Raw genomic sequence first — 16292 nt, forward strand, 5'->3', positions numbered from 1 at the left:
TTCAGCTCTAAGGTTTTGCCAACTGCTGGAGCAATTGCCTGCTGCTCTGAAATTTAGCAGAGCCTCTATACAAGGGAAGTTGCTTCAATTCTGCTTACAAGGAGATTATTCCTGGGAGGAAAGAATTTGAGCAGTCAACCAGGCTACGTGATTAGGGCTGCCTCTGTAGCCACATTGGTGCTGCAAGGCCATGGGGAGATAGATGTGGTCCTATCAGGGCAGAGCTTCATCCAAAAACTTTGAAGCACACGAGTTTAAAACACAACAATGTTGACTCTGGGGGTAGACCATGTTTGCATATTTCGGTGGGATGACTGAAGCAGATTCTTATTTTTCATGTAAAAGCCTAATGGGGACCCTCAAGATTAGTAGTCCTTATTGAAAGGACTAACTGCTGCAGAACCAATCTCTTACTTTGGTAGGCTGAAGGATTTCTCCCACCTTTGGTCTTCAAGCAGATTAAATATTTCTTCTAACACGTAAGAGTTGGGTTTCAAGAGGGATTTGGGGACTTGAGCTATGGAAAAGGAAGGAGAGGCTATGCTGTAGGCTTTGTCCTTGTGAAAGCTGCAGTTATCAAATACATATAAACAAGCATTGTTCATTGTAAAATATGTAACTTCTCAGTAGTTAGTTTCTCTTTCGGGGAATAGCAGAATGTAAACAAGAGCTTGTACTGCCGGTGCTTCCTGCCATGAAACAGTGATTCACTTATACTCTGTTCTTTCTGACTGGGTGTGTTTGAAAAGCTCATTCAAGCTGGGAATTAAGATGCTTGACATTGAGAGGTTTTTCACAGGTTTTCATGGTCTTTCTTATTTTGCTTGCATTCTCTTTTACCTCCGCCTTGAATTACACCAACCTCTGCCTATTATTTGTGGGATTTTCCTCCTCTTCTCATTTTTTTTTCCTTCAGTTTGGAGCCTCTTACTGTTCTATTCCCTTCCTTCTCCCATCCTTGTTCCTGGTTTTGCATCCATTTCCCACATCAGGAATCTCATTCCCCCCTCCTTACCTCTCCATAGGAGACAGACTGTTGAAAGTTTGGCTGGTGATAGAATTGTTGGATGCTGCTTTATGCAAGCCCCTCTGAGGTAAATCAATGTTGCAGCAGTTGCAAGGATAGAGAGGGTCATTTGGTGAGCGTAGAGCTGCTAACATTCACTTTACCTGTTGGATACATATTCCTAGTATCCTTGCAGCAATTTGCTTTCCACTGGTCAAATAAGTGAAGAATGCAGGTCTTACATGGCACTTCTGCTTCCGTCTTTTCAAATTCTTTAGTAGTTCCAGTTCAGTGTCGACACCACTGGCATTGCAATGGGCAAAGCCTGTCAAGGAGTCCTCACTGTCTTTGTGTTGCACAAAGTATGCGAGCAGCAGTGGCTGCCAAACTTGGCAGTTGAGTTAAAGGTTAGAATTCTTTCCCCCACTGCTTAGATGGAGAGGAAGACGTTTACTCTACTTCATTGCTGTCAGTCCTGCTGTTACTTACTTCTGCTAAGTTTTTACACTGGAAAATGGCATGAGTCTGAAGCAGGAGCAATGGGAGATACACAGGGCACATGTCATTGCACACACAGGCAAATGCACAACTCATTTCTGCCACCCCTCCCAAATACCCAAACTGTCCCACCATTAAAATAAATACCCCAAATGCTAGTCTGAAATTTAAAATACCATTGCATAGTTTTCTTAGGAGAAAGAAGGGATGGAATCAAACTTAAAAATCTGTGTATGAAGGCTTGTCCAAAGCCTTATGGGCTGTATATCCCTGCCAGCCCTCCTGCTTAAGTGCATCTTTGAAGAAACCATGAAACAAATACATGACGATAGATCTGCAGACCAACTGTGGCCTGGCAGACAATAGCCAGGGAACCACTGCTTTCAGCAAGGTCCAGCTTGTTGCTAGTGAGTGCCTACAATGGTCAGCATTTGCTTTCTCTTGACTCCATGCAGCAGATCGAAATTGCAGTAAAGCATGCTCTGAGTCCAACATCATTAATTGGACCAAAAAAGTCTTTGAAGAGGACCTTGGTGTGGTTGTGGGATCTGCTTGAAGTGTAACCTGGAGCATTAAAATCCATTTCAGTGCAGTTCCTCTGAATCCATCCTATGGAAAAGCAACTCCCTGGGTGCCAGCAGACTTTGTAAGCTGACTTCTTGCTTGCAGAGAGCAAACCAATTCTTGCTTTCCACTGCCACGTAATCCTCCCTGAGTGAAATATCTTCCCCTATTGCTTGTGAAATTCAGAAAGCTGTTGAACTGCTTTTCCACCCAAACAAAATTGTTCCTCCTTTGGTCTCTGTCCTTTGGTTAACTCCCAACATTCTGTTGAGAGCATAATGCAGGCGAATTTCAGTCTCCAGAAGGATCTCTCTGCAGCCAGGCTGCTTCTAAAGTCAGGCTGATCTCATTTGGGTGGAACAAGCTAGTTGTAGCAGAATAATCTATTACCCAGCTCACAAGCTTCCGTCTTTAAATCCTCACAGCAGGGTTTATTTACTTGCAGATTAATATGTATGTTGAGGATCAATGTTCAGGCTGTCTGAATTGTGCTCCAAGTGTGCTGCTGCTGCAGGAAGGCCAGGGCTCAGCAAGCACTGCAGGACTTGACATGGAGGTGACATGGATGCAGCTCTGATGCTTTCTGCCCATCTCCCTCTGGAGCATTTCAGTGTATTTTCAGTGATGCAGCCTGAGTGGCTGCATCCAAGCTCTGTGACTGCAAACTTCAGTCCCTGTGCATTGTGTTACTGTCTGTGCTGGAGACTGATGCAAACCTGTTGAGGCAGATTTTGGCAGAGCTAGAATGGATCAGAGAGGTCTTATTAGGAAGAAAGTATTTCTGAAAAAGTGATCAAGCAATGGAATAGGCTGCCCATGGGGGTGGTGGAGTCACTGTTCCTGGAGGTGTTCAAGAACTGTGGAGATGTGACACTGAGCGATGGGGTTAGTGGGCATGGTGGAGATGGGTTGGCAGTTGGACTTGATGATCCTTAGAGTCTTTTCCAACCTCAGTGATTGTATGATTATCTTGGCTGCTGTCAGGTGCCCCTACTCTTTGCTACCTGGTATTTACTGCTCTCCCTGCCCACCCCCACCCTACACTTCTGCTTCATGGTACACTTGAGATCTGGCTGTACCCTGCAGCAAGCTTTTTGTGATAATCAGTAACTGAAACTCTTGAATATAATCTTAATAGAAATGATTTGGATCTTAAATGGAATTTGTGCTGACACTTTGCATTGGTGTGAGGCTACGGGCTTGTCTGAAAATACCTGTGTGTGGTTTATTTGATAGCATGTGATTCTAATTTACAAAAAAAAACAACCCACCTTAACTCAACAAACCACAAACCTTCTTACTTCTTGCCTTCCTCCTTTGTTAGTAACGGCCTCTACATTTGAAGATGTCCAACAATGGAGTTGAAACAGAAGACAAACCACCTGCTCCTCCGATGAGAAACACCAGCACTATGATTGGATCAGGAAGCAAAGACACCGGGACTTTAAACCATGGCTCAAAACCTTTGCCTCCCAACCCAGAAGAAAAGAAGAAGAGGGACCGATTTTACCGATCTATTTTACCAGGAGATAAAAGTACAGTATTGTGACTTTTCTTATAAACCTCCTGTCTCAGCTTTGCTCTGGATGCCTGTTGCTTAACGATGGTTTGGAAGATGGCTCATGTTCATTTCTTGCACAGCTGTTGTGGTCATTTTGGGGTATATATGATGCTGGCTGTAGTTCTGTTTTCTTTTCCTAATGATTAATTCTGCCACAATTAATCTATCCATCTTAATCTGTTTTTGTGCTTTTTTTTCTGCTTAAACTATGAGAACAGCATCCCTGAAAGGTGGGACTAGCTCTGCCAGCTCCTAGCCTGACTTATCCTTAATGATTATAAAAATCATATAAACGTTGTTCTCAGTTACAAGCTGATCAGTTAAAACTGCAATTGGCAGTCCCTTTGGTGGGGAAGGGGAAGCTTTTTGCCTGTTTCCTATTACAGCAAGTAGTTTGTGTAAAGCATGAGTAACAGTCCATTTCCTGCCAGGACTGTCGTGTATTACTGCATGGTCTGCTGTGACAAGCTTACAGTCAAAGGTGTAAATTCTCATTTATTCTAGATTTTGTGTCATGCATTTTCCACTTGCTGTTACCAATAATTCCTCACCACAAATTCTTGCACGTTTCTTGTGAAGGGAAGGAATTTTCTCCTGTTACAGGCACTATAACAGATGGAAATAGAGATAGAAGCTGTGAATTGAAATTCTAAATCATAATGATCCAGATAATTTCAAAACTGTCTCATGAATCCTAAAGTGATATAAGAAAAAAATCTCTATCCTGAAGTATCTGCTGATTTCTTTTTATATCTGACCTATTTTTTGGAATTCTCCTTCTAGTACATCAGTCTGCATTGCATGGTGTCTGGACATTGGATAACTGAAAGTCTAAGTACCTGCAACTTGCTTGCCTTCAGGAAGGAAGCTGCCTCCTTGATTTTTTGTTATAGAACAAAGTCTAATTGGTGTGCTAATTTAAATCACAGAGATAGAGGTTCAGGGAGAACTTGGATTGTTTTATAGACATTGATTTTTAATTCTGCGGCCCAGGAACCCATGAACTCTATTAAACATTTGCAGGATACTGGTTGGAACGTGCCATTATGTGTATTAATCCTGAAGAACTGTGAGATTTTGGAGTCAGCTTATTTCAGAGTGTAAAACCTCTAGGGTCAGCAGTTGCAGAAAACAAAAGAAATAACCTGAAATGTGTAAGATGAAAATAAACACAGCATAAAATACTGTAGAATTTAAAGGAGAACTGATATGGTAAACAGCTCAGGTAAATGAGATTAAATGAATTACTACCACTGATACTAAGATTTAAGTCTGCATATCCTGAAGTTTGGCCAACATGACAGATGCTTCGAGACATGAGAGATTTTTGTCTAGCCAAGCCCAGCAGAGCCTTCTGTTGCAATATACCTGCCCAAACTAGAATGACTGCTTCTGTCCTACAATTCTTGTCAAGCAAAAACTAGCTTTAACACCATCACCTCCACTTCTGATTGGCTGATTTTCACCTTAGAAACATTTTTTCTGATCTCAGATGACAGCTAAATTCCCTCCTGCTGCTTAACTGTTGGTAAAATTCCTAGGTGCTCTGACAGTCTCTTTGGTCTGTGTCTGAATTAATTCAAGTGGTGTTTGCTGGTCTGGCTGGACACTCACAGTAGTGTATTTTGGGGTGTTCTGTGACTTTTGTATCCAAAGTCAAAGACGACAGTGATTTGTGCCTGCAAAAATCCGAAATGCCTTCATATGTGTGCACAGAGGCCTTTATGTTATTTAGTTAGTCCATTCAAAACTGTGTATCTGTGTCCCTGAAGCTCATTCAGGCTATAGGTTTGTTCCTCCCAGAGAAGAGGAGGCTGAGGGGAGGCCTCATGGCCTCCAACTTGGGGTATTCCATGGTTCTATGATTTCCCATGCAGCACTCCTGCACAGTGGTACTGGTACAGTTGCCCTCCTCCTCCTCCCCCAGTTCAGGCTTCTGGACTGCAGCTGGCAACTCAGTCTGGCTTGGAGCAATGGACTGCATAACACAATGCTTCAGCTTGCTCTCTCCACATCTCTTTTTTTCTTGCTTTCTATCTGCTCCTAGTGCATGCAACATTTTCTGTATACCTGCTGGATGCAGCTGCCTGGGCCTTCTCTGGCAGGCCTCCATATTGCAGATGCTTGCCATCTGCTAACAAGCAGCTGCTTCTGGCCTCTAGCTTCCACTGCTGCAGTAGCTCCACCAGCATTGCAGCTTTCTCTCCACATTCATAGACTCACCGAATTGTAGAATGGCTTGGGCTGGAAAGGACTTCAAAGATAATCCAGTTCCAACCCCTTCCATGGGCTGGTTGCCTCCCACGTGCTCAGGCTGCCCAGCTCCCCATCCAGCCTGGCCTTGGGCACCTCCAGGGGCTGGGGCAGCCACAGCTCTCTGGGCAGTTCCAGGGCTCACCATCCTCTGAGTAAAGAATTTATTAACATCTAACCTAAATTTCCCCTCTTTTAGTTTAAAGCCATCCCCCTTATCCTATCACTATTAGACCTTCCTCTTGACAGCTGTCTCTCTTGTCATTCAGCTTCCCCCATCCCCTTTGTTTGAAAGAGTGATTGGAAACTGTTCCTTCTCCACTTCCCAGACCGATCCTTTTCTTCCTCCAGAATTACTCTGTGCCGTACTAACTCTGTAATGTCACTGAGAACAGTGCTTGAGCACTGGAGAAAACAGACATTGGACCTTTGAGGGAAGCCCTGATGGTCTCCACACAGCTAACCTCCAGCAGTGTCTTAAATAACGGCAACACTGAGCATCAGCCTCCCAGGCTTCTGAAATGCTTGAGGTTTGGCATTCGTATTGCCAAAAGTGCACTGTGGAATGTCAGCTACAAAACAAATTATCTCTGGCTTTAGATCCAGAAGGTAGCAGCTGGGAAACACAGGAGCTTTAATCACCTCTGCTGGCTCTGCTTAATTTATAACTAAAAGCAGTGGCAAATCTGAGTAGAACGTGGTTCTTCTTTAAACTGATCTCAGTTTCTGGAATATAGTAAATATTAAAAGGAAGGTAGAGTCTTTAATATGTCATGAGTATGGATAAACTTAATCCAAGACATAGTGATAATCTTGTTTGAAGCCCTAACTTGAAAATTTGTGGAGCGCATCTGCTTTGGTTTATTTTCTTTCCTGTTTCTTCATGAATTCTGCTCCTCACCTGCCAGATTCTGCTCTCTTCCTGCTGCGTGCTCAAGGCTTGTTATTAAAACCACGTGTAGTTCATTTTCTGGGAAGGAACATAAAAATGATTTTGCTTGTAAGGTTTTGTAGTAGAAACACACGCAATATATTTGGTTTTCTTCATAAACTCTGTTTTGATGCTAGACACTGATCTCTATTGCCCCTTTACAGTATCTGCTCCTTAGTGAGTTAACGAAGTTTCCTAACTTGCTATTCTGCCTCAGATTGAAATCTACTACAAAATGGGCTGTGGATGCTTAGATAAATTGGAAGCTGTCAGGGAGATCTGAAATCTTGAAGGACTGATGGATGTTTTTGTTGTTGTCTCCTCTAGCCAACAAGAAGAAAGAGAAGGAGCGGCCGGAGATCTCCCTCCCTTCTGACTTTGAACACACAATTCATGTGGGGTTTGATGCAGTCACTGGAGAATTCACAGTAAGTGATTTGTAGGAAAAGAGAACTGTGTGGTTTGGCATATTGCTGGGAGGAGCCAGGACCTATTAATCTTTTATATGGTAATGCTGGAAAGACTATTACCATCATCTGGTTTGATCTACATCTGTAGAGGCAGCCCACTGATTCCTGCTGAGAGATTGCTTGTCATCTTGGCACATCCCAGGAGCCCAGGCTGCCGGCAGACTTTTCCTGTCCTGTTTTTTGGCTCATGTGGACAGCAAAACATGATATATCTCCTCTCCCTTCCTCTTCTGGAGCTGGATTAGTTCTACAGCATAGTCTGTGAACTCTAAATGGAGCTCAGGGTTTTGCTTTAGGACATGCACAACTGTGCATACCTGTTTGTGCCAGAATGTGCATGTGCTGTCCTAAGGCTAAATGGCAGATACTTCTATGCATTTTTTTTTAATTGACATGTAAAACAGTAGGGAGACAGAGTTGTGTTTCATCACGTAGTTCCTCTTAATTTGATTGTGAGATAGGGTTTAATAACAGCAGTTATTCACAAGCAAGATGGTTTTATCCGTGCTTATTTCTTTTAAAGACACTTTTGCTCTAATAGCCTGAATTGTGTGAACAGATATATTTTGCATGTCAGCTTCCAAACTTGCTCAAGTTAACTTGGATGTACCAGTGGGGCATTATCACTGAGTGGTGCATCCAGCAACTCCTTAGAAAAGGGAGAGCAACTTTATCAGTAGAGTACCCCAGTCTCTTGCCACTTCATCTGCTCACAGTTGTCCTTGCTGATGCTGAAAGCTGTGAGCCACATTGTGTTCTGAATGTGTTTATTTTATGATTGAAATTGTGTCCCTGTGATGAAATTATGAGCTCTTTATGCTAGGTTAACATCTCCACTGTCCCAGCTCTGATTACAATATATGCCATACCACTGTTATCGAAGAACTAGTGTTATGATAAGTGCTGTTGCATGTCCATTGTGCTAGATGCTATACAGTGTATGTTATTTCTCTAGTCTTTCTTGGGTATGTGTAAATGTATATGTTTGTACATAAATAGTTTCTTGTTTGAGACTCTTCCTGAGCTGCAGCATTGGGTCTGATCCTTTCAGTCTTTCAAGTCTTGGTTTTCAAAGGATCTGGGGTTCACACAGATCTCTATGAACTGAGGAGCGTTGATCTGTCCATGTAAGAAAGACATGACATGGGGTACTGGGACATGATGATTGAGCACTGGCAAAGGGACCAGAGAAGGGCTGAGGGTTGCTCCTTGGGGATCTCCAAAAGCCACTTGAACATGGTGCTGGGCATCCTGCTCTTGAGTGGTGTCCCTGCTGGGGATGTATGGGATCAGAAATGCTTTCCAACCTCAACCATGCTGTTATTCTAACTTCTGACACAGATAATGGCTGTCATACACTGATAGATGGACTTGGGTTGGAAGGGATTTCAGAGATGATCTACCTTCAACCCCCCCTCTTCCTCTGTTCCCCCCATTTCCTTTGCAGTATGGAGTAACCCCAGAAGCAGTATGACAGAACTGTGTGTGTGTAGTGTGAACTACACTAGGTCATCTGTGGGCTAATGTGATACATCTCCCCACAGGGAATGCCGGAGCAATGGGCACGCTTACTACAGACTTCCAACATCACCAAATTAGAGCAGAAGAAGAACCCCCAGGCAGTGCTGGACGTACTGGAGTTTTACAACTCCAAGAAGACCTCCAGCAGCCAGAAGTACATGAGTTTCACAGGTATTTGTACGGCTGCTTTGTCCAGCTTTGTGTTATTCATTGAGTATAGGGATTTTGTTTAATCAACAAAGTAGATCTTTCTTTTCTATGTCTGCCTGAGCACCCTTCTACCTCTGAAAAATACTGTTCTGTTAATTTTCTTAATGCCCAGCATATTTGTAAAAGGGAACGTCTGTGAACTGGACCTTGCAGGTCTCAGGCTAGCTGTAGTGCCTCTGCTGGTGATTTAGCATCAGAAGATTTTCCAAGTCCACTGAAAGCACCCTGTGTATGTGGGTGGATGACAATACACATTTCCATGTTGCTCTGGGACGTTCCACCTTCTTGCAGCAGGGATTTGAGGTTTCTGCATTTGCCTGTAGAATTTTGTACTCCCTGCTCCCTTATCCAAGTGTCAGCTTGGTCTGGGAAGTCCTTTTGCACTATACTTCCTCCACAAAAGTGCCTTCAGGTGCAAGGACCCTAAATAAGATCCAACCTATAGATTCCTCCAGGAGAACAACAACAACAAAAAAAGCATAGACGTTGAAATACAGCTACCTGTTCTCTTAAGCTTTATTGGATTTGAAATCATTAATTCTGCTTCTGGGCTAAGCCTCCTGAGAAGTGCTGCAACCCTGCCAGCCATGATCCTAGGATAATGAATGAGGTGTAGGGTGGTCATGAGACTTGAGACAGCCTTTTTCAGCCTTGCTCTAGGGTGCAGAAGGTATCTGAAAGCCTCTAAGAAAAGAGGAGCCATTTTTCCTGTCCCGTCCAAACAGAGCTTGTCCCTTTCTCCTCTCCCTAGTGCTGCTGTGTTTATGACTCATTTATAACTACATCTGTGTATGTTTCTTTCAGATAAGTTGGCAGAGGAATACAATTCGTCAAATACTCTGGTAAGCCTTCACACCATCTCTTGAGTCTGGGTTAAAAACTTGCATTGGATAGTTCTGTGTAGCTTTTAGTTTTCTTAATGTTGGAAAATCATTTTAAAGACGCTTAAGGACATAGTGGGCATGGTGGTGATGGGTTGATGGTTGGGCTTAATGATCTTAGTGGTCTTTTCCAACCTTCATGGTTCTATGATTCTATATAGTGAATATGTTTATAAAAACAGGCAAGTTATCCTAAAAAGACATGTTTGTACATGAAAAAAGAAAGCTATGGTAAAGCCAAGTAGACAAAAGAGGCCTTTATTATTAAAATAGTATAAGTTAGTGAATTAATCAGTAGAAATAGTGCTGTTTTCATATAAATTGATCCATTCCTGCATCTGTTTATTTTGGGTGTGGTAATCTAGAAAACTGTAACCACTTTGCTTTCAGGTTTTATATGTCTATATAAACATCTGTGATCTAACAAAGTTTAATTACTAGCCTGAGAGGTTGGATTGAAGCAGTGTTGATTAACCAAGCTAATCTCAGCCAAGAAAGAAATAAAAGGTTCTCCTTCTCTCTGCTCGACCTTTACTCCGTCCTTACCAGGACAGCACCACTCCTCTTCACTTTGCTTGGAGGCAGAGCTGAAATGCTCTGTAAAATTTATGTATGTATACTTATGGGATAAACTTTATGTTTGAGGTGATTCGTAAGAATACACAGTTCTCTCACCTCTAATTTTCTCACAGCCATGACATTATCTGAAGTTGGCTTGTTCTGCTCCCTTCTGGCAGCAGCATATTGCTGTTTGACCACTTAGGACTCTACTAAAAGAAAACATTTTTGGTCATTTTTCATGATTACACCTCATTGTGCATCTTGTCCTCAGAAACTTAGAATATCTGACACCACTGGATTTTAATATAAATCCTGAAAAAAAGCAGTAGTTACCAGTTTATTGAGGTAGCCCAATGTTTTCTGTAAGATGCTGGGTAACCTCTAATTTTGGAGAGACTTAGGAAATTTCCAGTACATTGGTGCCTTTTTATTGTTTTTAATAGATCAAGATTTTGTGTTACGTCAGGGGCACTTTATCAAATATATGTCAGTGTGCTGGTCACTCCAAAAACATGGAATCAGTGAAATATTACCTTTTTTACCCCTTTACTTCAGAGGTAGATGACTTTTTATTTTAATACTTTAAGAAGTCTTTTTCCACTACCACTCTTAGGGAACTGATAGTAAACTGGAAGCAGGAGCATGAGCAGAACTCGGCTAGTGGGTTGAGGGGCTTGCCAAGTTTATTTTGGAGTGTCTATAGTGTAAAGGACTCCATGAACTTCAATCATAGAATGGCTTGGGTTGGAAGGGACCCCAAGGATCATCAAACTCCAACTCCCCCTGCTCCTGCTGCAGGGAGGGCCACCAACCTCCACATTTAATACCAGACCAGCCTGCCCAGGGCCCCATCCCACCTGGCCTTGAACACCTCCAGGGATGGGGCATCCACAGCCTCTCTGGGCAAAAAAAAATTCTTCTGTGTTTCCTTCAAGACATTCTCTGTTAGGAGCTTAATCAAACATTTGTTACATCTTTACAACAAGTAGTTAGGTTTTTATTTTTGCTATTTGTGTGACCACATGCAGAATGTGAAAGCTGTGTCTGAGACCCCTGCAGTGCCCTCAGTGTCGGAAGATGAAGATGATGAAGATGATGCAGCTCCACCCCCTGTGATAGCTCCACGACCTGAACACACCAAATCTGTGAGTACCAATGCCTCCTTCAGCACAGTCACTCTTAGGTCTTGAAAAGATGCGTTTAAACCATCATCTGCTTTGTATTAATACATGTTTTTATTCAATAAAATTTAGATATACACTCGCTCTGTGATAGACCCCCTTCCTCCTCCTACCAGAGATGTGGCCACCTCTCCTATTTCTTCTCCCTCGGAAAACAGCACAGCAGCACCCGACATGCTGATCAGGAATGCGGAGAAACAAAAGAAAAAGCCAAAAATGTCAGATGAAGAGATTCTGGAAAAATTAAGTATGTCTTCTTGGGGGGGGAAAAAAAAAAATAAATTCCATGTTCTTTTGTGTTGATATCTTAAAAGCTGAGATGTTTGGGCACTGCTATTTTGAGATCCCTTACTGAAAACTTTGCCTTGTGACTGTGTGCCAAAATTGGGGCAGATGAAGAGGGAGAATATAGATGTAAGCTGAGCACCTGTGATGCCAGCTGAAGGGCTCTGGGAGTTGCAGATCCTCAGACTCTGCAAAACGAGTCCTGAATATGTAACATCTACTTAACCACAAAGTCTGAGACTGCTCCACATCTTGATATTCCATAGCTTTGGAGTGTGGATGATTATATTGAAATGTTGCACCTAAGGTGAGCAGAGCTTTCAACTGTGACTAAAAGACAGAAAATTCATGCAAACCCAAGTTTACCTCCCCTGATATCATGACATTAAATGTCTTGCTAATTTTTAAGTGTCCTGACACTGTATGTATAGCCAGTAAATAACAGAAATTTGTGGGTGTTATCTTGTCTTTCTGTTGTGTCCCAGTTTATTTAGCAGTCCTTACCTATAGTTTGTGGGTGTTATTTAAAGTGCTCCCCTACTGCCTGGCATTACTGGGATGTGCTATGGCAGCATTTGACAGCTGAAACAGCTGTTCTGTGGAATTGATTGCTGTCCTCAGCCTGGGCCAGCTCGTATTAGGGTAGAGCATTTCTAATTCTTCGAACTACTAGTCCTGTGTTGATTACATATGTGACTTGCATGTCAGATGGTGTAAATTGTGTTAGCACCTCTACGGTCCGGCTAGACTCCTCTGTTGAGAATTTTTCCTCCTGTTTAATGAAGCTAAGGCTAATACCCAAATCAAGAGAAACTTAATCCAAGGGCATAACTTCAACACAGTGTCACTTGGATACCTCATTTCTCTGAAATTAAGCCTAAATTGCGATGATGGCCTGTAAGCTGGAAGTGTTTGTTATCTGAAAACTTGCCCTTTCAAGACTGGTTTCAAAACAGCAACTTCACTAGCTGAATTCACAGGACATTTGTATCATTAAGGATTTGAGCCCTTCTGTGACCAGGTAGGGCAGGCAGGGTCTGGAAAAAGGTGCTATTCTAATGCAAATATGTTCACTTCTGTAAATCCCCACCTCTTAGCATTAGTGCACTATCAGTGCAAACATTAATGAATCCTCACCTGGCTTTTTGGGAGGTAGGAGACATTACCCCCTTTTTACAGATGAGAGGGTTAAACAGGGCAAGATCGACAGCTGCCTCTTGTTCCTGCCCTGCAGCACTGTCCTGTGACTGCCTTGAGCAAACATTTGCCTCTCACAGTCTGAACTTGCATCCTGTGCTAGGCTTCAAGGGAAAGTTTATGAACATTTGTCCAGAAATGTTTATCCTCAGGGCAGACAGCATTGCTTCAGTAATTGTGCAGTAGGGTGTGCACAGTCTGATTTCTCTTCCCACCCTCCTCCCCAGGCAGAAGCCTTATTCCCCTCTCTTACTTCTGTCTGCCCTAAACCCTGTGGATTTGGCTGCTGGCCATTGGTGCCTGAAAATAGCCTGCTCTTACTCTGCTCGCTACTGGATTTCTTGGCATGATGACCACAAGCAGTTTCCTTGCCAATATGCATCTGCTTAGGCTCAGCCCTAGGCTGCTGCAAAGGCAGCACCGTATGTTGGCTGCTTGAGCAACTTGCAAACAACGCAGAGGCAGCTCTGCATCCCTTGATCTTATTAGAATCATCAAATCACTACTGTTGGAAAAGACCACTGAGATAATCTAGTCAAACCCTGGTGATGTTGTAGGGGAGACTTGTACGCAGCTGAGCTCTAGGGATTGTCGGCCTGGATGTTCTCAGCCCTGAAGGATGTGCTTCCCTTCCAGCTTTGGGGACATGATGAATATTGCTGTCTTCAGGGAACTTGGGATTCCAGTGATGCTCCTTTTGGCAGCTTCCCTAGTTTAATCCTTGGCGTTGGTGCCTCTGTGCCCTTGTTCTGCAAGCTACCTCCACTACAGAAAGCTTGAGGTTGTGTTCCTCATGGATACCAAATCCACCTTGAACATGAGCAGCCTCTCACCACCTTGCAGAACACTAAGCCAAATGCTTTACCCTCCAAGGGATGCAATAATAGACTTTCTTTCAGCTGAACAGCCACATTAGGGAAAATGAGCTGAGACTGCCTCAGGGTGCTCTCCAAACCCAGGAAAGCATGGCTGCAGTTGCATGGCAACTGCTACTAAAAACCTCCTCCCTTCCCCTTGCTGCTAGGCTCCTAATAGAGGAGCTCAGCAATGCCCAGGGCAATTCTGAGGGTCTCTCTAGCTTCCTCCCCATGTCTTGCAGCCTATTAGTTAGATCAATAATGGTTATGTTATTGCTGGTATGGAAAAGCGGTAAATACGTTTGTTCTGACAGTTGCTGTCATGATGTAGTTGTATGGAAAGGTACTTCTAAAATTCATTTATTTATTTTTGTTTTGTAGGAAGCATCGTGAGTGTGGGTGATCCAAAAAAGAAGTACACGCGTTTTGAGAAGATTGGACAAGGGTTGGTATATGCTTCACTTCCCTCCTGTACCTTTCCTTATGTTAAGAAAGAGGCACTGAATGCAGGCTAAGTTAGTCTGCTGGATAAGCTGGTGATTATTTTTTTTATTCCTTCCCCAGAGCTCTCTTCCCCTTCCTACCAAAGTTTTGAGTCACAGTGACTGGGTTCTTTTGCGCAATTGTGTTTTAATAGAAGAAAATATGTCATTAGATGATCAGGTTGCTAAAGATAGCTGTAGGCAGGGATGGAGCTGCTTATTTTCAGCATGCAAGGCTGAAAGCACAGATTTGCTTTCTGAGTTAACTCTCCTCGATGCTGGCATTGTGCTACTCTTAGCAGAGTGGGGGAAAGAAGAGGTTTGGGGAGAGGCTACAGTGAGGTACATCATGGAAAGACGTGTCTGCTGAGGCCCAGACTCCCATTCCTCTCACTGCAAATGCCACATTTGTTTACTTCATCTAATCCTGTCTGTTCTGTAATCATGTTGGGCAGTCTGCAAGCCAGGGCACTGCAGTCATGCCAGTTTAGCTCATGGTACTACAAGCTGTGCTGCATTGCTGGTTTAGCAGAAAGGATTTGGATGGCCAGACTGTTCCATACCAGGAGCTTTGCTCCCCACTGGAACTTCTCCAGTAGTGATGTTGGCTAAGAAGTATTTCAGATTACAGTTACCACTGGAATTATTGACATGATGAAGAATGGGAGGGAGAAAAGTAATAGCAGGAATATGTTAAATTCTGTCTTGCTATGAGACAATAATAAGCTTTTTATTTTTATTATTCTCCCCTTTTATTATTATTATTCTCCCTTTTCTTTAGAGCCTCAGGTACAGTTTACACAGCAATGGATGTAGCTACAGGACAGGAGGTAAGTGCTGCCTGAATACCACTTCAGGACACAATCCAAAATCCACTGAAAGTTACAGTTGATGCTATAAAATAAAGACATTCTTTCAGGGGTTCATGACATTTTGTTTTTAATGAGGCATTTGTTTCCTTACTAATGAGGCATGGTCAAGTGGTCTGAGCAGTAAACTGGAAAAATGATTTCCCAGGTTTTAATTCCTGAATCACTTTATATCTGTAAAGAACCTTTCTGTGACCACAAAGGCTGGAAGCAAATATTGAGACTGGGTAGCTCCTTCTCAGAAGTTTCTCTCTTCATTCCTGATATTTCATAGTTATAGAATCATATGAACTGGAAGGGACCTTTGAAGGCCATCTGGTCCAATCCTGCTGCAGTGAACAGGGACACCCTCCGCTCCATCAGGTGCTCAGAGCCCCATCCAGCCTGACTTTGGGTGTCTCCGTGGATGGGGCACCAGCACCTCTCTGGGCAGCCTGTGCCAGTGCCTCACCATGCTTACCATAAAAACAGTTTTATTTTATATCCAATCGAAATCTCCTCTTGTTTAGTTTGAAATCATTTCCCCTTGTCTTATCAGAAAGGTCCCTGCTAAGGGGTCTTCCTCCTCCCGTGTAAATTCTTTTACATCTTCTTCTCCTTTGCTTCATACACTTACACCAGTTGACTTGCATAGAAATAATTCATTCCCACCCTTTGCCCACCTGCTTTTTGCCCTTGGCTTGAGAGACGAGGAGTATCTTTCTATTTTTTTCTTTCCTGATTATTGAAGAGTGCTGTGCACATTGCATGCATGCATAATAAACTAGTAGTGATGGATATGTAGCACCTGTGGAAATGATTATTGCTAGATGGAGGATTGTTAAAGAGGAAAGTGTATGCATTATTCCAGATATCTTTATGGAAGTCTGCAGCACTGCGTGTCTACTTTGCATTTGTACAATGTCAGAGGTTATCCACTAGTGAATTTCATAACTCCTCTTTTCAAATTCCTGAAGAAATAACAG

At 42.9% G+C, this 16292-nt stretch overlaps 1 protein-coding gene across 23 annotated transcripts in view; it reads left to right on the plus strand.

Moving 5' to 3' along the window:
• Window positions 1–16292, plus strand: part of PAK1 (p21 (RAC1) activated kinase 1) — a 67302-nt gene that overhangs the window by 36196 nt on the left and 14814 nt on the right. For all 23 annotated transcript variants that reach the window (XM_040700653.2, XM_040700701.2, XM_046942373.1 and 20 more), the window contains 8 exons: window positions 3393–3603; window positions 7141–7241; window positions 8828–8975; window positions 9819–9856; window positions 11485–11601; window positions 11710–11884; window positions 14358–14421; window positions 15240–15288. In XM_040700653.2, coding sequence (XP_040556587.1) covers window positions 3414–3603; window positions 7141–7241; window positions 8828–8975; window positions 9819–9856; window positions 11485–11601; window positions 11710–11884; window positions 14358–14421; window positions 15240–15288 — 882 coding nt within the window. In that variant the 5' untranslated portion in view covers window positions 3393–3413. The remainder of the gene's footprint in view (window positions 1–3392; window positions 3604–7140; window positions 7242–8827; window positions 8976–9818; window positions 9857–11484; window positions 11602–11709; window positions 11885–14357; window positions 14422–15239; window positions 15289–16292) is intronic.

This window comes from Gallus gallus, chromosome 1 (genome assembly GCF_016699485.2).
Source record: "Gallus gallus isolate bGalGal1 chromosome 1, bGalGal1.mat.broiler.GRCg7b, whole genome shotgun sequence".
NCBI lineage: Eukaryota > Metazoa > Chordata > Aves > Galliformes > Phasianidae > Gallus > Gallus gallus.